General features: G+C 44.3%; 1 protein-coding gene across 2 annotated transcripts; it reads left to right on the top strand.

Moving 5' to 3' along the window:
- Nucleotides 1-359: 359 nt before the first annotated feature.
- On the top strand, nt 360-20,721 carry APBA2 (amyloid beta precursor protein binding family A member 2; the record flags this gene model as incomplete). Of its 2 annotated transcripts, XM_083371146.1 has the most annotated exons (12): nt 360-1,316; nt 5,269-5,349; nt 6,543-6,579; nt 8,681-8,826; nt 9,399-9,434; nt 10,564-10,650; nt 12,296-12,481; nt 14,713-14,892; nt 16,022-16,234; nt 16,620-16,739; nt 19,291-19,431; nt 20,533-20,721. In XM_083371146.1, the coding sequence occupies 12 exons, from the start codon at nt 360-362 to the stop codon at nt 20,602-20,604; spliced, it is 2,256 nt and encodes a 751-aa protein (XP_083227272.1). In that variant the 3' UTR covers nt 20,605-20,721. The 2 variants fall into 2 exon arrangements, with proteins under 2 accessions (XP_083227272.1, XP_083227273.1); XM_083371147.1 differs by lacking the exon at nt 9,399-9,434.
- Nucleotides 20,722-23,121: the final 2,400 nt, after the last annotated feature.

The raw sequence follows: 23,121 nt of genomic DNA, 5'->3' as shown, positions 1-23,121 counted from the left end.
TAGAAACTTCATGCAAGGCTTTGGGGCTCCTAGATGTATATAATTTCTTTCAGGTTAAGCCATTTCAGTGTATAATTATTCTCCTCCTTATTGCTTGGATTCCTTCACAACATGTCTCACTATAGCCAAGATGGATCGTCCTACAAATGAGTGACATTCTCACCTGTTCTTCTTGTTGGAGTAAGTCATGAAACCTAGTTATGACTCTCCTCCACCCCACTGCAACCCACCACCCTGGATAAATTGAAACCCTTCATTTTAGCACCGCTGCTCTTGTTCTCCAGGTAACTCTTATTTTTGTTTCACTCTTCCCCACAGCCAGTGCAGAGAAATGACTGCCCTCTAAGATGTCCACCACCATGGCAAACAGGAAATGCCAAAGCACCACAGTGGCCATGCTGGATCACCGGACAAGAGCCTGTCCTTCTTCTCCCCACGGCCAAGCAGCTGAACAGGCCAACAGTACTCTGTCTGGGGAAGACTATGTGGAGAAGGTGATGGACGCGGTATCACTTGGACAAGGTGGCCTTCCCCCAGTTGACCCTGAGCATATTGATAACAGTGCAGATGGGGACTCTAGTTCGGACTATGTCAACAACACGTCGGAGGAGGAGGACTACGATGAAGGACTTCCAGAGGAAGAGGAAGGGATCACCTACTATATTCGATACTGTCCGGAGGATGACAGTTACCTGGAAGGAATGGACTGCAACGGGGAAGAATATGTCCCCCAAGAAGAGCATCACGTCGAGACGGATGAGTGCCATGAAGCTATTGAGGAAGGAGAATGGGTGGAGACCAAAATCCAGCACCAGGACAACGTGGCCGAAGCGGTGGGCTACCATGCAGGATGCATCCAGATTTTGGAAAACGAGGTGGCCTGTCTTGAAATCCAGGACCAAGACGAGAGCATCCAGTATTGCCATCCCAGTGAAGGGGGCTACTACTCCCCGGAAGCCAATGGCAACTCCCGCCGGATGTCCCCTTACCACGGCAGGAACGAAGAGGGGGGCGATTTGGAAGAGCAGGAAGAGGACATCGACCAGATTGTGGCGGAGATCAAGATGAGCATGAGCATGAACAGCATCAACAGCACCTCGGAAATGAGCCCCCAGCACGACGGGACTGAAAACGTGCCAAATGACTATACAGAGACGTGTCCCAAGGGGGAGCCTGGCCACGCGGACGGACGGCATCTGGGGCGGCCCAAGTCCTTGAACATCCCCCCAGCCTCCAAGCAGCTCGGAGAGGCCCCAAGGGGCTTCAAAACCAAGTCCAAGACTCCAGAGGACCGGCAGACCTGGCCACAAGAACAGGTGAGTCAGGGGTTCTCCTCCTTTGCCGAGGGGCTCAGGTCATCTGGGAGAACCATGCAGGCGGCCCTTGACTTACAAGCATTTGTTTGGTGACCGTTCGGAGTTGCAACACAACGGCACTGAGGAGAGTGGTTTATGACCTTTGCAGCATTCCCACAATTGTGTGATCAAAATTGGAGCGCTTGGTAACTGGCACATAGTTGTGAAGTTGCCTTGTTCTGCATATCATTGATCCCCATTTGTAACCTTCCCAGCTGACTTCTGGCTTCTGACGAGCGAAGTCAGGGGGGAACGACAGATTCACTTAATGACCGCACAATTCACTGAATGACTGCATTGATTTGCTTGGCCACAGCGGCAAAAAAGGGGCATAAACTGGGTCAAACCCCACCTAACTACCGCCTTGCTTAGCAGTAGAAATTTGAGGCTGAATTGCGGCCATAAGTTTTATTATTTTTTATTAACATAATCACCATTAATATTTGCTAAACAGCGTGTTGCCCGGGTTTATATTTACAAACAATCCATAACAATTAGTTTCTATAATTCCATACTCCACATAGTAGCTTTCCTTGATTTTCTCTTCTTCCAATAATATTCTCTTTTATCAACCTTAAATTAGTACATTTCTTAGTATTTTAGTAGATAACAATTGAATAGAAACATTTTCCTAGTATTTCTACAAGTAACAACCACACTCGTATGAAGCTTCTTCTCTAATTAACCATCTTAATCACCTTGTTGCAGATCCTGTTATTAAACTTTTTGAACATTGTGGGGAAAATAAATTTAAATAAGAACTTTAATAACGGGACCAGGATTTCTGTTGCTAAGCAAGGCAGTTTTTCAGGCAGTTTTTTGCACCCACTTTTACAATTATCTTTACCACGTTGTTAAGTGAACCAGGTAGTTGTTAAGCAAATCCAGCTCAGAATTTGTGCCCTCACCTTTTGCATGTGCAGCTGTTGGCGAACATCTGTAGTCAGTTTATTAGGAGTGCAGATTTGGCCCATTTACTTGGAAGCCAGTCTTACTGAGTTGAGTAGCTCCAGTTCCCAAGGAAGATGTCTGTATTCCAGCTGAGCTTTGCTGAGCTGGGCCAGATTAAAAATCTGCGCCCTCAAATTCTCATTTTATTTATCCATGGGAAGCCGGGCTGAATTTCCCTAATGATTATTAAAGCTGTAATTGCATTTGGATGTCTTTTGTTTGCACTTGAAACTCAGCTCAGCAGAGGCAAAATTTCCACTCTGTACACCATTGTGACTCATCACGAATTCCTGGGAAGCGGAAGAATTGATAGACTGCAAGAAAGAATAAAGGGGAGGGGGAAGGTGTGCGGACTTCTGTGCTGGGGGAAAAAACATGCAGCCTTCTTTGGCGACTTCCCATAACTTCATCTGCAGTGAGAAAGTTAATTCACCAGAATGCTAACTCCAGCATCTTTCTAAGGTGAACTTCAAGGAGGTAAAGTGATGGAGTAGCTCCTGGGTGTTGCTAGGGATGACTGCCTCCTCCTCCTCCTCCTCCTCCTCCTCCTCCTCCTCCTCCTCCTCCTCCTCCTCCTCCACCACCACCACCACATTACTGTGCAATGTGCTATCTGGGGAGGAATTACCAGCAATTACTTGGATATATAGACCACCCTGCTATGAATACACGTTTTGCCCCAGAAAAAGGAAGTCTCACCATCTCTAAAATAGCTCTACAAAGAAATTAATCCATTTCAGAAAATGGAACGTGTTGCCCAGTTTCCAAATAGAGCATTGGGGTCTGTCCCAAGGGATTTAACAGCCTGAATGCATAACAGTTTGTTGAAATAGCAAATTATCATTTGATGGCATTTCATATGCAAAGAAAACACAGGGATGGGGAGCAAGGGAAAAATTGCCCTATTTTTTAAAAGCAAAGAGAGAAGAACTTGGTTTGAAATTGTACATATTAATCAGCCTTGGTTTTACAATAATTATATGACATGTTGAGTTTCCCATGGGTAGAACAGAGAATTGGGTACGTTTGTCGCCTTAATTTATATATCCATTAATTAATTATAATTATAATATAATATGTTTGGTAGCAGCTGATATGATGCATTTGTTCTTCCTTTGTCTGTCTTATATGTTTGGAGGAAAGCTGTGATGGGACATCAGTGGCTTGGCTCACAGATTAGGTGAAGCCACTATTTATTGAACCACATTTTATTGAATAAACCATAAATGGCTGGGCTTATGCAACACATTAAGCTGAACCCAGTTAATGCCAGAGTTATCTCAAAGTCATCTGTTAACACTCTGGATTATGGGGGAAGGACTTCTGCGATCAATGGATCTGCAGTTTGGGGAAATGGCCTCATATACTGTAGAACTCAATCTAATCCACTTTCTAAGTTTGGTCTATAAATGCACATTTTGCAGCACCAAAATGAATTATGACCATACCTGACATGGCTAGTAAAGAAGGGGAGAAACTTGGCTGTTGGGCACCCCAAGACCAATATATCTGCTGTCATTCCATCCGGTAAATAATTCCCTCCTTCTGCAGTCACCCTGTCTTTTTGATCTAACGCTGCCTGCTCTTGAAATAATTTGCGGTTGCCAGGCAGTGCTGCAGACATCTTTTACATATGACCTCTGTTGCATTGGGATTTTTCTGTGCATGCTGGTACATGTTGCGCTTACAACTGAGCAGGGGGCTTAGATTTTTTTTTTTTAAATCCAAGTGAGGATAAACATTATGAAGGAACTGCAGAAAGTGTGTCAGGGTTTCGCCTCTCTGCTGTGGTGGGAATCGCCATGCTCCTCCAACGTTGCTTTCAATTAATGGAAATCTTTTTAAGACCTAGATGCTCTGCATAAATTTACCCCCCTCCCCACCTTGGGTGAGAAGGCTGCTGTTTGAACATCGTTCTCAGGAAAGGGTACAGAAATGGAGCCTCACTGGGCAGGTCTACCCCATCAGTTTTGTGCTGAGGGGGTCCTCTGCAGTCCTCAAGGGAAGGCCAGGGAGATCTCAGGACCCTGGACAGAGCAAGCGGTCGATTGGGTTCTACTTGAAGCCTGCCAGAGGTTGGGGCCCCATTGTTATCTCTACAGGCAGTCAATGACTTATGACCATTCCTTTAGTGACCAAAGTTACAACAGTGCTGAAAACAATGCCAACTTGTGACTGGTCCTTGCACTTAATGAGTGATGCATTCTCACGATCAAAATGCATGATGATGCATTTATGACATGATAGTGCAGTCACCATTTGCAAACTTCCCAGGGGCTTCCAACCAGCAGTGTCAATGGGGGAAGCTGGATTTGTTTAATGACTGTGCGGTGGGGGGGAGAGTTGTAAATCAGGCATGGCTCACTTAACAACAGGGACGGAAGTTCTGGTCCCATCTGCAGTTGTAAGTTGTGGATTACCTGTCGTCCACCAGAGAGGACAATTGTTCTGGGGTACTGCTACACATGTTCATACAGCTATGGCTGAAAATCCTCCTTCACACAACAGGAGTGGATATATGAAACAACTCCTCTCCTTATAGAGAGTTGGACGACTTTGGTCGGAAAGTCTTCCATGGATGATGTGCCTTACCAAGCAAAAGTAACTCCATGGTGTATCTCTCCTTGACACTGGGGGGGACCCACACCCTAATGTTCTGCTTCCCAAAGAGATGGTGGGCTGTGTCACTCTGTGAAAGGCTCCAGCATCCATTCTACAAGTCCATGGGGAAATATGGAATTCAGGACTAGTGGAAACGAGCGTCTATCCAGGTGCTTGAGGGAAACTTCAACCTTTTTTGTGCTGCCCAAGCAGCCAACGCATAAATCAGTTCTTATTTCCACAGCAGGAGCAATAAAACTCACGGAGGAGAGGCAGTGATAAATGCTGTTAGCATTGATTCTCTTCCTCCTACATTATTGATCGCCATGGTGTGTCTCTCTCGCTTCCCTTTACTGTGTAGGTATGCAGCGACTTAGAGCAGCCCAGGAAGCAACAGCGCTCTGATCTCAATGGACCGATCGACAACAATAATATGCCGGAGGCAAGTCCTGGGATCTGAGTAGATTTCTCCTTCTCCTCCCCCCTGTTTTGTCTTCTTCTGAAGCTGCAGAATATTGTTGGCCCACCTGTGCAATGTTTGTGTGTGTAGATGTAGGATGTACCATTCAGGGGGGGGGCAGTGGGAGCTAAATGGATCAAAACATAAGCACAGTGAGCAGAGACCCTATTAAAAACACATTGATGCTGCGACACAGCTACATACCCCAAATTAGGCCTGACCAGTTATGTTAAGAACATCAATGCAGGTAATCCTCAACTTACACTCATCTGTTTAGTGAACATTCAAAGTTATGCTGGCACCGAAAAGAATGTGACTTGCACCTGGTCCTCACACTTATGACTGTCACAGCATCCCCACGGTCATGTGAACAAAATTTCGGCTCTTGGCAACCGACACGTATGTACAACAGTTGCAGCGTCCTGGGGTCATGTGATCATCAGTTGCGACTTTCCCAGCTGGCTTCCGACACCCAAAACCAACGGGGGAAGCCGGATTTGCTTAACGACGGCATGATTCATTTGCTTAAGCCACCATGGTAAAAAGCATTGTAAAATCAGGTGGGATTCACTTCCAGGTCACGGGTCAAGGGCAGCCTCATTGAAAATATAATAAACCCTCAGTGCACCGATAGGAGGTTGGGGATTTTCTACGGAAGGGCTTTTCACTCAAGAAAAAGTTCTCAGGAATGTTCTGAGCTGAACTGTGAAGAGCCTGGAGAAGCAATCGTGGTTGTAGTCAATACAGTTGCAAGATTTGAAGGGGGAGACCTCCTTGCCATCCGGTGGTCTTTGCAAAGGCAGGGAGAATGGATTCCCTTGAAGGAAGGTGGCATCTGCCAGATGGACCACAGCTAGGAGAATCCCCCATCAGCAAGAACTGCCATTGAATACGTCTGAAGGACTGGTTTTCTTTACTGCCCTAAAAGGTCTTGTGTTACAATTAGATACAATGCAAACCGATTAAAAAACTAGAAGTGCTTTTCATAACCTGTGTTATAGACAGGCTTTCTATAGCTTTATCCTTTTTAACATCGTAAGCTGCCCAGAGTTAACCTGTGGTAAAATGTGGGGCAAATTAATTTAATAATTAACAAATAAATAAATAGGTTCCTTGCCTGGCATGGCATTAACATTCAAAGTGATCAATCACTCTTTTCTTTTATCCCCATACAGAGCAAGAAAGTACCGTCCTTCCCAAGCTTTGTTGATGGTAAGTACCCTTCTGCTTGTAACGTTTATTCATTACTCAAAAAAAAAAAAGCTCTAAAAAATTATAGGGAGGAAATTCAAACAAACCCAAGTACAGTGCAAGGACTGATGATGTTCCCTAGTTGGGTCATGAGACGTCTACAAGTAAACAACCCAGTTCAGAGAGCACAAAGAATTCCAAAGTTCAACCATAAGCTAAAGAGATTCTCTTGGAATTTAGAAAGTTCTCAAGAGCAGCAATTCTGTAACTGGAATTCTTTCCTTCCATTCCTAAAAATTAGCCCTTAATGTAACTGTAGATCAAATAAACTGGCTTTTTCAGAAGCCTCCCACTATGAGGGGGTTCAGAGCACTGTTCAGTATCCCTGTTGTGACTCAGGGCCAGCCTGTGGGTCCGACAGCCGGCTCCGACGTATCGGAGGACTCAGATGAGGGGGAGGAGGGAGACGAACCGGCTGATGATGGTTTGGAGGCTTTGCAGAGTCCTCAGCCGGGGACCTCTTCTCAGCTGCGTGAGCCCGAGAGTGCGGAGGATGATGACCCACAGCTGGCCCTGTTCAAGGACGCCCGACGCAGGAGGCAGTCGAGCAGGAACAAACAAAGAAAGGCTATGGGACTCCTCGGGAGGAGGCACAGGGAGACCACGCCCTGAGCTCTCTATAAAAGGAGTGTTTGGGGAGGGGCTGGTTGCTGAAAGCAACTTTTCCGCTTGAGAAGACAAGCTCTAGTGTTTTTGTTAACTGCGTAATTAAATCTTGGCAGAAATCTTTTAGCCTTGGACGCTCTCCAGTCTCTTCTTTCTGATAAGGGGTTTGTTAGAAGAGGGCTGGTTCAGAACAATCCCTCCACAGCCAGGGTGTTTAAATATTACTTTAATAACCAGCGCAGGCATGTGGCCTGATGAAATTTAAATTGATCTCTGTGATTGATCTTTGCTGGGAATCTCCATGACTGTAGCATGTTTCACTTCACCCATGTCTCATTTGCAACGCTAGAGAATTTATATCTATTGTTAAAGTTGGCTGAAGGAAAATCTCTCATTTTTCCCCCTCCAAGAAGACAAATGGGCATAATTGAGGAAAGGGCTGCCTGGATTGGAAGGACGCCCCAGTGAGTAAGACAGGCTTATTCCTGGGTACAAACATGGAGGGTTGCAACACTGGTTGAAATGATCCTGGATTCTTTGCATAAAGTTCTACTTCACAACCAGGATGTGTAGAAGCTCTTGCTGCAGCTGCCTGTTTACATTGCAACGGAGATCTTTGGATGAAGATCTCCACTGATCCTGGAATACAGTTTGCCCAGAATCAGTAATGTCTACCAACCACCTTAGCAACTGATCTGCTTGGATAGTATCAGCCCTAGCTTGGTCTGGCTCTCCTTTTCTCTGCCATACCCTAGTTTGATTCTTGACAATGCCTCTTGGCTACTCTCTTCTGATTTACGTTGGCCTTTCAGCTGTCCAGTCCTGCTGGTTTTGAGACGGTCACTGCCAACTGATACTCTCCTCTAAAGGTTTTTTTAAAAACCAGTAAGCCCTAGTCAATGGATGTGTATGCTATCCTTCTTTTCTAATCTTGACATGCTTAAATTAACAGGAACAATAACCAGCTAAGCAACTGGGGAATTTCTCTAGCTGTTATTTTTCCTTGGGGGAATAACATGAGCCTCGCCTAGGAACAAACCCTGGTCTTGTTGTGAGTTTAAGAGAGGGGAAAATATGTATTTTCATGAACCTATTTGGGGAGCCAGCTGGAATCTGTCTCTTGATTTACTACATCTCTCCCCTGTGATTTTATTTTATTTTTCTCCTTAGGAGAACAGTGTTTGGCTGCTACGGCAGCACGCATCCCTGTCTCTACTGTTGCATTGTTAAAGGGAGGAAATTTCCTCGCCTTCTAATGGTCTTATATTGGGAGATGGGAAGCTCTGGTGTGCAAAAATTAAAACAAAAATCAAGGCTCAAGCCATCCCAACATTGCACGTGCTCCATTTTATGACTATCTCAAGGACCTTTGCTTAATTGAGGCTTGGAGTCTTATAACTACATTTAGTGGAAATAAGCAAGAACTGCAGACCTCATTGCCTCTTCTCTGTTTTAGTTCCAGGGCCTTGCGAGCCTGAGGACCTCATTGATGGCATCATCTTTGCAGCCAATTACTTGGGCTCTACCCAGCTGCTCTCCGAACGCAACCCGTCCAAAAACATCCGGATGATGCAAGCCCAAGAGGCAGTGAGTCGTGTCAAGGTAGGGTGGGAAGGACCAACCCCCTTGGAGGGATGGGCTTTCAAGGCTTAGGGACGCCGGTCCTCCTCGCTGAGTGTAGTGATCCCCTTGCTGCAGAGAACCAATAGGCACAGGGGCTTTCCAGGGGCTTTGAAGTCTCCATCAAGGTCAGGTTTGGGGATTCTGTCTGGGGAATTCTGGGAACCGAAGTCCACAGTCTCAAAGTTGCCAAGTTTGGAGACCCTTGTCCTAAAAAGCCTGCAATTCTGGCTTATCAAGAGCGAGCAAAAATCTTCCAGGGAAATAAGAAAATCGGCTGATGTTTGAGAAGAAGACAAGCGTGGCGGGTTTCGCCTCCCTCTGAAATGCTCTCCTTCCTTCTCAAAACGCTGCCTGAGACCCAGGATACCCTTCCGTCAGATTCCCACTTGGCACTTTTGGGATCCCCGAAAGGAGGGATTTCCAAAATATTTTGCTAACGTCCTGAGATGGTTTTCCCTCTCCCCCACCCCCACTCTTTTTATGCATTTGTCTGTTTCCCTTTGATTTATGTATCAATTTATTTATTTTTAATGCTTCTCGTTCTCCCCAAGAGGATGCAAAAGGCAGCTAAAATCAAGAAAAAAACGGTGTGTAGACTGTTTTTCTTGAATTCTAATGTCTGTTTCATATTTTTTGGGTTGCTTCTGGCTTTTTCACCCCACCTTCTTTAATTGTCCTTGTGCATCCTGTTGTGCTTCTCCGTGTGGAAGTTCACGAAACCGTCATATGAATCTTTGTCTTTGTATGAACAGTCTTAAGATATACCTGTCTGGCTGGAGGGATGGAGGCCGGTTGGTTTCATTGGAGAACATTCCATTTCTCTCCAGGTCTTCTCTCTGTGCTGCTTGGCCTTTTTTTTTTTCCTCCTTTCCTTTTTAATTTTTTTGCTGTGCTTCAGAAAACATAATATTTTTCTTTGGCAAAAATTTATTTCTGTTGATCTCCTCAACAGCAGCAATGGCTCAGAGAACAATCATGATTTATTTTCATTTTCACAATGGGGTCTATTCGGTCTGCCAGCCAGCTTTTCTTTCGTTAAGGTCAGCTTGCCTTGCTTCTGAAGATTAGGTTGATGGAAGTTTGGGAGAAAAAGAGCCAAGAACAGATTTTTGAGTGAAGTGGCTGCTGGAAAAAAAAATACTGAATAGAGCTTGATTCTTAATGCCAAACTCCTACTTTATGCATCATACATCAACTTTGGGTTTTTAATAAAGACAAAAATAAATCACAGTAGATCCAACAAATCCCATATCTGCTCATTGGTGGTCTAAAAAAGGAACAATAGCCAAAATATGTGTGACTCTTAAAGATTCTAAGTTTAGTTATTGCCCTAAACCTCTGTGCATTAAAGTCCCTTCATCCAAGTCACCTCTTGATCTTTAAAAAGTTTTCTGGGTTTCAGCCTCATCCGATTAATATACTAATCATTCCTGCTGGAGATCATTATTATAGTTGCAAAACTTCAGATTTAGCACCTCTCTTGCCTCATTCCCCATCTTTGGTGAAGGCAGGACTCCGAAACTTGAAAGTTGATTTGTACAGGTGAAGCTTTACATGTGTCTTTTGAAAATTAGCCATTCCAAATAGCTGTTCTGTGTCGTAGTAAATCACTCAGTGTGCCTGTTGTATGTTGCATCATATCCGAAGTAAGTCTGTGAGGAACCTGCCATTTCAAGAACATTCTTTAAGTGAATTTACTACTCTGTCTTTTTTTAGACTTCTGAAGGGGATGTACATGCTTTGACAGAGGTGGACTTGTTTATCTCCACCCAGAGAATTAAAGTTCTTAATGCAGACACCCAGGTAAGCCTACAGCCCCATAATTGCAGCATTAATGATAGGGCCATGAAATAATTTCGACGGGCCAAAGTCTAACCTCCCAACGTTTCTACAAGTGTCCCATTCAGATGTCCTAGAAGTCTTTTTCTTCTGCCATCCTGTTGGTTGGAGAGGAAAAGTGGAGGAAAAATAAGCTAGAGGAGACCATCTCCCTGCCCAACCTCAGCTGTGACTTTGTCAAAAGGCAGACTGGCTTTAGGAGAGCTGCCCACATGAAGTTTGGGTCTTCGTCTGAGGAATTCTCCAGTGTGGTCTTTTTTCCCTTGAGAATTCTGAGAGTCGAAATCAGATGGCGAAAGCTTGAGAAAATGTGCCAATCTGAGTTTTTGAGCAAGAGAAGATACCTTGCATTTTTATTTTAGAAGGGATCTTGAACATGCATTCCAAACCACCACAGTGTCCTGTAACCATGAGAGTGAATCCCTCGGCCACTAGATTTTCGGTTTTCTTCCATATATTTTACATCTTTTCCTCAATCACAATCCCACAAGCCAAAACAGAGATTTTGAAATCTTTGTTCTTATCTCTTGCAACACGAATGTAGGTTGGTAGTCCTCATTTAGCAACCACAATTGGGACCTACCACTCAGTGGTTAAGCTAAAGAGTCATAAAGTGAAACCGAACGGTGCTTATGATCCAAATTCAGCCTCCTTTCACTTTACAGACCTACAAAGGTTGCAAATGCAAGAACTGGCTTCAAAATTACCTTTTCATCCCCATCATGACTGCAGTCGCTGTTTGAGGCAGTTGCTAAACAAGGATTGCCTTTGCTATCCTCCCAGGCCTGGAAATGTGACTCTCTCTTCATGCACCACACTCTACTCTCTGGCTTTTAGGTTTTTCCAGGCAGGCAGCTGTTCCAGTCATTATGAAAAGGTCTGATTGTGGCCGCCATGCGGCCTTGGGTTTATTCCTGGCATTTAATAAAACAGCAAGCTATAATGGAGCAAGCTAGCCGATGTAGCAAATGAATTTCATAGCTGCATTTCACTGCTGCATGTAAATAATGAAAGCCACTGTAAGTGCAGAAAGACCAACGGCCCACTTTGTGTCTGATCCACCATAGCTAAAAGCAAGACTGGAGGTGCTAAGAGGGCTCTGAACAAATTAATTTGCTTCCTGCCATGGCGAATCAGGAATTGCTCTCTGCTCTCTGACTTTGATGCTTAGAGCGGTCTCCCGGGAAGAGTGGAAGAACAAAAGTCAAACAATGCGAGAATATCAATGCCGTCTTCATTGATCCTGGCCAGCTTCAGGCTATCCTCACTAAGAGTTGCAGTCTGGAGGCCCTCCTTTTTCATCCAGGTGTGGTGACTGGCAATTCTCCTAGGATGCCATCTGAAATGCAAGGCAAGAGTTGAGTGGTTCACCCAAGCAGTGAAGTTGCATTCAAAGACAAGTATTTAATTAAGAACAATTTACCAGTCCAATCCCTTGGTTGCCTTGACTTACGACCATCATGAGTTAAGAGGGAAATTCCAGGCTTCTTTACCGTCATAAGTCAAGGACTATTTGTACTGTATTTTTCCTCTCTTAATTTGCATTAACTGCAGCCTTTCTCAAGTGACAAGGGACCTGCTCTTTGTTTTTTTCGCTCTCTTCTTCTAGGAAACCATGATGGACCACGCGCTGCGCACCATCTCCTACATTGCTGACATCGGCAACATTGTGGTCCTGATGGCCCGCCGCCGGATGCCTCGGTCAGCATCCCAGGATTGCATCGAGACGACCCCCGGGGTGCAAGAAGGAAAGAAACAGTACAAGATGATCTGCCATGTCTTCGAATCCGAGGATGTGAGTGACCGGCATATGACCTCATTAGTGTTGACTTGACCCTTGGTGATTCTCCAAAGGAGACGTTTCTTGCACAAATCCAATCTGTTCTTTTAAATTCAAGATCCCAGGGATGGTTAAGGTATAAGATGTAAGAGGATAGAATAGGATAGAATGAGATATAAGATAAGACACAGGATAAGATGAGAAGAGATAAGACATAAGATATATAATAAGAAGATAAGATAACATTTATTGACATTTTTCTGTACACCAAACAGGACATAAAAATGATATTCTGATGCCTGCTCTTGAAAGTAAAACTGCCATGTCATCACCCAAGGATAACTACAATAATAATATAATAAGGGCAACAACTGTTATTAAACTAAGCAGTTCTTGTACAGTTTCATGCACATCACTATTTGTGGCAGGTCCTCAATCACCATATTTTATGGTGGTGAAGAAGGGTGCCAGAAGAACTAAAGTATTAAAAAGTAAAATCATATGATTGCAGAATAGGAATCCAAATTTTAAAACATGATTTGGTTCCAGAATAGTAACCAGAATGAAGAGTAATGTTAAATGGCTTCAGTGAGCATTTATTTCCAGTTCTTCTTAAATTAGTGCTTTTTTAATTAGAAGTCCATGTTATATCCCACAACTGATACTTGTACTGTCTTTGCTGTTGTGACATCTAGTGGCCAAGAATTGCCTATTTTTCCTATCTCAAATGACTGTACGGGAATTCCATACAAGATACACCCTTATGAAAATTAGGACCTCCCTTTCTTTGAAAGAAGTCCATGTCTCAGGCTTTGGCCGTGGCAGAGTTGAACCCAGATGTTGAAAATCAGGAATTATCCTTTTCTCCTACTCAAAACATTTCAGTGGTTCACCTAGAAGCGGAATTTTCCTCCAATGTGATTTTCCCATGTATTTTACCAGGAAAGATAGATAGGGCAGTCTAGAAAAGTCAGTGCCCTCCTAACCATAACCAAGCCCTCTGAGTTTGTTGGTGATGTCCATTTTGCCCTATGAGTTCATCGTGACCTAACCCTAACCCTAAGTGGAATTTTCCTCCAATGGGATTTTCTCATGTATTTTACCAGGAAAGATAGATAGGGCAGGTTAGAAAAGTCAGTGCTCTCCTAACCATACCAAAGCACTCCGAATTTGTTGGCGATGTCCATTTTGCTCTCCGAGTTCATGGTGTCGTAACCCTAACCCCAATGTTTTTCCACCTTGGCAGCTTTAAGAAGTGTGGACTTCAGTTTCCAGAATTCCCCAGCCAGCTTGAAAAACAGGGACCTATAACTTGAAGTTTTAAAAATCAGAATAAAGGGAAAGGAAGAAGAGCATCAGAAGGAAGTCCACTGGATCAAATCAAAAGTTGTCTAGATGTTTAGGCTCCCAATTCCCCATAAATTTCAGCCCTCCTCCAGGTTTATTGGCCTCCTACTTTTTGATATTCTGGACTCCAATTCCCATAATTCTAGCCAGGATAGAAGCCTTCGTAGGGGTCACCTCTTGACAGCATGGGAATTGAAATTCACCACATGTCAGAGAATAGCAGAGTAGAGTAGGAATCTGGAGTAAGAGATCATATAAAATTGTGGAATTGTATATTGTCTTTTATTGTCTAATCAATTAGGTTATTGCAAGAGCCATCAGAGCTAATTGCCTCTGATAATCTGATACTCCACAAATGAGCCTAATGGCCTTTGAAAAGCATCTGATCTTACAGTTGATGCCACATGTGAAGACAGAGCATTTCCAAACCCAATTATGCATTATGGGAGAAAGTGGTTCCTCTGTTCTTAGTCCTGTTGTCCCCTGGACTGCTGGAGAATATTTGTTGAACGAAAGCTTCAAAATCTTAAAAACAGAGAAGTTCATTTTCTCCCAAGTTGCTTTGGTGGCGAAGGACCAAAAACTAAGGTGGTCTCTGCTTAAGGGAGGTGACTGAAGCTGAACAAGTTGAGTTTGTTTCGTCTTGTCTCAGCTCCCAACCCTGAATAATTTTGACGACCTCTCTGTTCTGAGTCCTGCAAAGTTTTGCTTAGTTCAGTGGTTTTTCCTCCTAGTCTTCATCCAAGCAGTTTGCACATCTGCAGTGGAATAAAAACATGGCCCACGGGGGCTACCAGCAGTTTCCAGAATAGGATGGGTCAGTCCCTTCAGATGGCCAACAAGGATGCCGTTGTTCCCCAAAGAGGTTGACCTCTTTCCTTCTTCTCCTTCTCGCGAAGGCTCAGCTGATAGCTCAATCGATTGGACAAGCGTTCAGCGTGGCCTACCAGGAATTTCTCCGGGCCAACGGCATCAACCCTGAAGATCTCAGTCAGAAAGAGTACAGTGACATCATCAACACCCAGGAAATGTATAATGATGATTTGATTCACTTCTCCAACTCGGAGAACTGCAAAGAGGTGATTCCTTTTTTCCTGAACTGGGTTATTTTTTTTTGGGGGGGGGGAGTTTTTATCATGTGAAGCTCCTTTCCTTATGCATGAGGTGACTGCTGAGAACTCAGCTGGAGTTTCAAGCGGTCATTTGCAAATGTCGTTTTAAAGCCTTCAGGATAGAAGAGCGAAATTAAGTTCACTGAGATGTTGACCAGGGCTGTCATAGCTGAGTGGTAGAAATCCAGAGTGTCCTGTAGAAAGAAGCCACATTTTTTTCTGTGTCTCTTTGTTTGAGCGTTGTGCACCACCCAGAGTCATTTCCTGTGAGGTGGGTAGCCATATAAATGTGATAGATGATGGATGAATGAATAGTAAGTGTTTTGCTGTTGTTTTTGGAAAACAAAGGGGTAAGCGATCACATTTATCTGTTTTAAGAAGGCCTTGGAGGACCCAGGGTGTTTAATACTTGAAAAGTCATTCTAGAGGAGAAAACTCTATTCTTGAAATTAGCTGCATAGATGTAACCACGAGGCAAGTCATCTCTGTATCCCTGACAGCTCGGGCTGTGTCTAAGCAATGTGCTTGGACATTGAAAAGCAGCCAAAGGAATGGGAAGTGAAGCCAAAATATACAAGCCAGGTGGAAATTGGATTTTAAATCAATACCGGGGGAAGGGTAAATAAATTGTAATCTACTCAGATGCAGGACAAGGAAGAGAGCACGCATGCGCGCTGGTGCATGTTGGACGTTGTTTGGATTATTGGAGAAAGTCAATAATAAACGAGGTTTTCCTTGAAGGAGTCGCAATTCAGAAGGTGGAGGAGAATGAATTGCAGGTGGAGGGGCAGGAGGGAAGTCACCCAACATTTTTCTGGAAAGAGCCCAGCCCAAGGAAGTCACATCAATTTCCCCCAATCACCATGTCCTCTCCTCAAGACAGGCCTTGAGAATAGAATGAGTCAACCTTGATCGAGCCTGGACTTCTGCATGCAGGGAAGATGCCTGGCAACACCCTGTAACCGTTCCCTGGAGATTATGCACCGCAGAGATAAAGGAGATGGCCTTTTTGGAGAACACGCTTGGAGAAGAAGCCCTCTCCTGTTTCTCCAGGGGTTCCACAAACACTCATCCTCTCTGCTCTTTTGTCTTCCAGCTGCAGCTCGCCAAACACAAGGGGGAGATCCTTGGTGTGGTGGTGGTCGAGTCTGGCTGGGGCTCCATTTTGCCCACCGTCATCCTGGCTAACATGATGAACGGAGGGCCAGCAGCCCGTTCAGGAAAGCTCAGCATCGGAGACCAGATTATGTCCATTAATGGGACCAGTTTAGTTGGCCTTCCTTTAGCAACCTGCCAAGGAATCATTAAGGTACCCCATCTGTCCTTATTTGTGTCAGCTGGTCATCTGGGAGGAGGGAATGACTCTAGTTGACTTCCCACATTAACTCCGTCTGTTGCCATATTTACATATTGGCTAGGTTCTGACACCCGTCTCAACCCGTTTACCAAATTTGCAATGTATGTTGAGTGCCCAGGTGAGGTCTCACAACATGTTGAGAATTCCCTAACCATCATCTAAGGTAGCCCAGACACCAGGCCTATTGTGGCATACTGCAAAAGATGCAAATTATATCTGTTGCCTCATTTGCTGTGGTGAGGCCTTTCCTGACCTTCTTCTGGCCCGTTCCAGATGCCTATCTTGCCTAACTTGCTTTGCTTGATGAGAAATTGCTAACTTTGAGTGCATTTTGCAGGGTCTTAAGAATCAAACGCAAGTGAAATTGAACATTGTCAGTTGCCCTCCAGTCACCACTGTCCTAATCAAGCGCCCGGATCTGAAATACCAGCTGGGTTTCAGTGTACAGAACGGAATTGTGAGTCTCTTCATTCTTTCAATCTGGGTATGAAAATGGGGCTGGGAAAGCAACGTTTCCTCAACAGAAGAGGACAACCAGGCATAGTTGGACAAATCCTGGAAAAGAAGCCATGTTAGTCTGCTACAGAAACTAGGTGTCCTTACAAACATTCAGGCCTTTGCCTGACTTGCAATGAGCACCCAGATGATATGCAGAGCTGATGCCTTCTCCACTTTTTCAGTGCGTAGTGTAAGTCAAGGGTTCAGGTGATGTTTTGGACCTAGATCCTAAGAGGTCAGAATTCAGAAATCAACGTTTGACTTTCAACCCTGATCTGATCAGGAACAACAGATGGAGATTCCAAACTTGGTCATCATATTTGTAACATTCACACAAGTGAAAGGAAGAATAAAGCATGTGGGAGCTTCAAAGAAGGTCCAGCATAGTCCATGGCAAACTATCCTGACTCCAAAATGATTCCATACTCAAGTGATATAATCCTGCGGTTGCCACAATTGTGTATTTATGTCCTGATGTCTTGAGATTGTGCACATGGTGGCATAGGCATAAGGTCATCACACATATTTCTCTCCCACCCAGCCCTTTCCTGATATAGGTACACCTGGGAGTGTCCTTAGGCTGTTAATAATAATAATAATAATGTTGGAAGGGACCTTGGAGGTCATCTACAGTAGTCCAACCCCCCTTGATCACCTCTGGGGTACCTGCTTGGGTCCTGAAAAGGAACCGTGAAAGGGTGCTTTCTAATGAAAGCTACAGTTTGAAGAAATTGGGAAGCCTTACTGTATATTGGGGGCGGGGGGCATGGAGACTCATATTTGATTTTTCAGGACAGGGTGGTGGGGTTCCTGGCTCCTCCTCCTTTAAAAGGAGATGTTTCCAGTCCAGATGTTTGTGTCGGAAGCCTTATGCACCTTTGCCAGAAGGCTTCAGAACTGTTTTGTCATCTGCTAGGCCTCTTTTTAACTGTCGCTTAGTACCATCTAGTGGCAATAGCATACATTCATGATCACGGAAAATAGGCATTGTCTCCTGGTGCAGAAATCTGGCCCACAATTTACTCTTTGCAGCTGTCGCTTCTACAGCAACCTCCAAGCTGATGTCTTGCAATAAAATGGAACTTCCACAGGTCTCCCAGTGTGGAGAAATACCGTGTGTTGTGTGTGTGTGTGTGTGTGTGTGTGTGTGTGTGTGTGTGTGTGTGTGTGTGTGATGAAGACCAAACTGGTTTTTCAATACGAAAATTGGCTTGTAAATAAGCAAAACTGTTTTTATTTCTTGCAATATTACAATAAACAGTTTTAAAAACAGGCTTTTTATTGTAATTTTAAAAAGAATATAAAAACTAATACCAACTAATATAAAGTAAGGAAAAAGCAAAAAGCAAAAAAACAACAACCTCAAACGCAAATACTAATATAGTGTGAAAGTCAAGCCTTTTGACCATGGGTCCCTCTGTATATGACAATCCAAATTCTTAGCCCCCTGGATCACCCATTCTTCAACTTCTTCTTCTTCTTCTTCTTCTTCTTCTTCTTCTTCTTCTTCTTCTTCTTCTTCTTCTTCTTCTTCTTCTTCTTCTTCTTCTTCTTCTTCTTCTTCTTCTTCTTCTTCTTCTTCTTCTTCTTCTTCTTCTTCTTCCTGAACCTAAAATCTCCCCCTCAAAGGTCAACAAAAGTGGACGCCAGACGGGGAAGCACCCACTTTCTCCAGGAAAAGGCTTCAAACTTTCAAGCCTGTTTGCTGCACCAAATTGACGTCCTAACAGGCTTTTTTAAAGAATGTGCTTCCCAGAGTCGGGATGTATCCAAGAAAAGGAATTAAAGCCCATTTGTATGCGCGTTGTGTGTGCATAGGGACCTATTCCCATAGCAACCATTTCTACCCTTTTCTACAGCTGGCACTGTAGAACAGTGAAGTGTGGTGTTTCCTTTGGGGAATGCACACACTTAAAAGCAGGAGGAGCATGGGGCTTTAGGAGAATTCCCTGACTATCATTCTCCTTTACTGCACGAACCCGATGAAGGCTGATTGGGATATCAGTTCAATTAGGATAGAGGCACTTGGAGGGCTGGGACCTGGGAGATCATTTCCTGATCAATCAGGAGCTTTAGACAGTGCTAAGGAGGCATCGCCAAAGTTTGTGGAGTCCTTCATGATCTCTGCGCTTGATTGTTGGCTTGCAGATGTCTCATGACCCAAAACATTATCGGCGCACCATTTCATGGCTACAGGAACCATCCTTGTAAATATTTACATCTAAGATCAACTGTTGCTATTTCAACACCTTCTTTTCCCATTGACGTTGGGTTTGACGTCATCTTAGCTTCTTAATGTTGAGTAGCTTTTGCCTTCTCTTTGCCCACCTTTGGAAAGAAGGGGGTGAAGAATAGCAGGTGGTCAAAGACTGAATCCATCAACCAAGGGAAATGCATAATTTCTGTAGTGTGATAGCTAAGAAGAAGAAGACCTTCCTATTGTTTCTAAGCCTTCTGGCCAAACTGCCCCTTTTCCATTTAACTGAACACGTCTCCTTTTCTGCGTCCAGATCTGCAGCTTGATGCGAGGTGGGATTGCCGAGAGAGGTGGGGTCCGGGTGGGGCACCGCATTATCGAGATCAATGGTCAAAGTGTCGTTGCTACAGCTCATGAGAAGATTGTGCAAGCCTTGTCCAACTCCGTAGGAGAGGTGAGTCTTCCCAGCGTGCATTTTTTAACAGCGATAACAGGATGTTAAAGAGTTTTTGATTTCTTTTTATCCAAAGAAAGAACCATTAGTACATTCCAGACTAGGCAAAGGGGCCGGAGATGTCATGCCAATCTTGACAAGTTGCCCCCTGATGAGGATGGCAGAGTGGATGAAGGAGGACAGCGGTATGTCTACGGGGATTCTCCATCATCCAGATCATGGTGGTTCCAAAGGTGCTTTTTCAGGAGACAACTGGACTTCTTTGTTTTTCTTTGAAGACATTTCGCTTCTCATCCAAGAAGCTTCTTCAGCTCTGACTGGATGGTGTCAGAGCTTCATTCCTTCCCTTCCCCACCATCCTGTCAGAGCTGAAGAAGCTTCTTGGATGAGGAGTGAAATGTCTTCAAAGAAAAACAAGGAAGTCCAGTTGCCTCCTGAAAAAGCACCTTTGGGAAGATAACAATAGAACTTATCTCTACTGTTTCATAGTGCTTTACAGCACTCTCTGAGCAATTTGCAAATGCCATCATATTGCCCCCAACAATCCTTACCAACCTTGGAAGGATGGAAAGCAGAGTTAACCTGGAGTCTCATCAGGATCGAACTCCAGGCTGTGGGCAGAGTTAGCCTGCAATACTGCATTCTAACCACTGAGCCACCACAGCTCCAAGATGCCATTAAGAAGTGGCTGAGGGCGCCCTTTGTCCTCTACTCAGGGGTGGAATCTCCACACTTTGGAACTTGTCTTTCCATCTTTGAACACGTCTGTCCATCAAGCTCAGCATTGCCTCTCTCGGGGGGGGGGGGAATAAGCTGTTGCCCTGACATTTTTGTGGCCTGCACGGCCCTGCGTAGCCTGTCTTGAGCTCAGGAGAACATAGAACTTCACAAGGGTGAGAACCGTTAGGTATCAGGTATACTGTGCTTGGCCATGGCTTTAAGAAAACCTCTTTTCCATATGTGCCCTGGTTATCGGTGGGCTTTGACCCTTCATGGTTAGCTTGGCCACGTCCAACATCCACACCAACTATGAAGAATGGCTGTAGGCATCGAGTCTGAAGCCTCCAGTCCCAGAATCACTACTAATTCTCTTCCAAACAGATTCACATGAAGACAATGCCTGCTGCCATGTTCAGGCTGCTCACTGGTCAAGAAACGCCACTCTACATCTAAAAGAGAAGCTTGACTGCTCCTCAACAGGGAAGCTCGACTGCTCCTCAAGCAAACCACATCCTGCTGCCTAAGCTTAAACTTCCAGAGAAATGTATTTTGTAGGAAACGGGCACAGTTTGAACCCAAAACTGGCTATTCTGGACACTCAATGGATCCAGTTCCTTTGCCTTCTTCTGTTGGTTTGTTTCTTAGCTTACCTCTCTCTCTCCTCTGAGCACCTTGCCAAAAGGTGATGACATTCTTGTGATGACAAATAACCGTGGACACCACCTTTCTAGCCACGTGATTGGCAAACTCCCTCGTCGTGAACTCAGGATGAAGGCCACCACGAAGCTGATCAAGCCCCAGGGCTGTTTCAACCTTCTGGTTACAAAGAGACACTTGCGTCGTCCTCGTTCTGGGTGGGCTGTACTTCTAATACTTAACTCTAAGGTGATTCCAGCATGTCCGTAGCCCTCTGTCTATCTCTGCCACCACCTTCAGCCACAAGGCACGTGTGAACGAGTCTACGGAAACAGGTCCTTTCCGAGTGGGGTGGCTTCCGCTGGACTTTCCAACACGGGCGGGTTGTTGCAACGACTGAGAGCGGGTGCCGTTATAAAGGGGGGTGCTGGAGGGAGGTTTGGGGGTGGGGAGAGTGTCCATTGCTATCAAATGAAAAACAAAACCTGCTGTTGTCATTGGTATCCTTATTGTCACGTGTAATGTGACTTTTGACGAGACGTGGTTTGTATGTGAAGTAGAAAGGTTTCAGAGTGAATGTGAGTGATATGGAAAAAGAAACAAACTCTTTTTTGGGAGTTCTCAATATCCCTGCCAGGAAAAAAACACAAAAGAATCTTTGCAATACGAATGTGGGATATTTATTTAAATGAGATACATTTCTGTTTTGGAGAGACCGATCCTTTTTAACGCTGAAAATACCGTTCCTAGAGTTTTGCAAGTCGGGAAAAACCAGGGAAATGGGTCCTCTTTTCTCGTCCCACCACTTTCCATATCACCCTTTTGTTGGAACTTCACTCTCGGAAAGCCATGCTTAAATACAACTTTTTTATATCAGAATGTTTAATATTGTTCTGTTTGTCTTTGATTCTCCTGAGCCAACATGTCTGAATGTAAACAGTGACGCCGAATGCAAAGTCTTTGCCATCAGCAGTATTAGAAATTTGTGGCAATGATAAACCAAGGAATAGTAAGTATCATGTGTTCATTACGAGATAAATGTCAACTGATGTAACTCTTTCTGTCTCGACTCCTTTTCCTCTCTCCTGTGGTCCACGGCCTCGAAGAAAAATGACACTGTGACCAAAAAAAAATGAAAAAAAGAAAAAAAAGAAGCCTTAGCCTACAGTAAAACCATAGGATTACTCTACTTCAAGGAGTAACACCGTAGAGCTCTGTTGCATGCAAGGGATCCCAGGAGAGAATTAATCTATACTCACTAATAAATTTGGAGTAATAAAACAATGCAGCTTCGTTTGGTTGTTTTACTGGCCACCGAGCCAAGGCTGGTGGTATCTAGCCTCCGTCTCCTTCGAAGGAACATGTGGGAAGTTGGGCACTCAAGGAAAAGGACAAGGTCTTGCTGTAGAGAAAATGCATGGTTTGGCTTTTCTTCTACCGGTCAGAAATTGGTCTTGTAGACTTCTGAGGAGCACCAGTTGGTGAGCAACCCAACTTCCTTGGTGCTCCACTGGAGGTCACTGTAGCTTCATGCTCAGAAGGCACTTTCCAAATATGGTGGTTTGATGGATGTTTGATGGACTATTCTTCTCTCCAAACCTTTCAAGCTCCTGTCATAGATGGGGCGGGGGGGGGGGAAGGAAGAGGAAAACCAGGTGGGTTATACCTCACCTTCTACAATTTCTAGACAGCATAGATATTATGGGGTGATATAAGTTGTGTTTTCACCAGCTAGGAAACCACCAGGCCAAAAGGAGATGTTTACCTGGGTTTCCTCAAGACATAAGAGTGGAGCTCTGAAGAAAGAGCCCTAAGTGAGCAGAATAAGAGTTCTCAAAACAACAAAGGAATTGGTTAGATGTTTGCTCCACATTTCCTTCAGAAGCTAACAGTGATATACATAACACTCTTTTCTTCCAGTCTTCTCAAGAAATTCCCAGTCATGGCTGGACTGGGAGAATGCAGCCAGTTCAAAGTTCTCCGTGAACTTCAGTCATTGATGGGGAGTTTGAACATGAATTTCCTAAGGTCCACCAAATGTGGGCTGTGAAAAAATGAAAATTAACAAACCCCAAAACGAAATACGATGCTAGTGACCACATTGGGATCAGGAATTGGAAACCACATTCTCAATGTTGTTCTCGTTCTTCCCAGTTCAAGTAACCCAACAGTGACAGCAGAGAGAGAAAGAGAGAGAGGTTGATCTACTGCCGGCACAAAACCAGTTCTGGAAGTCTGTCATTTCCAGAAATACCCTTTTAATTCTGAAAAAAACTGTTCAGATTTGGTGCAAACACTTTCGAGGTACAGTGATTAAAATGCAACTCCTAAATT

Source organism: Vipera ursinii, assembly GCF_947247035.1.
Source record: "Vipera ursinii genome assembly, chromosome: 11".
In the NCBI taxonomy this organism is placed as follows: domain Eukaryota; kingdom Metazoa; phylum Chordata; class Lepidosauria; order Squamata; family Viperidae; genus Vipera; species Vipera ursinii.
This window is presented reverse-complemented; position numbering and strand designations above follow the sequence as displayed.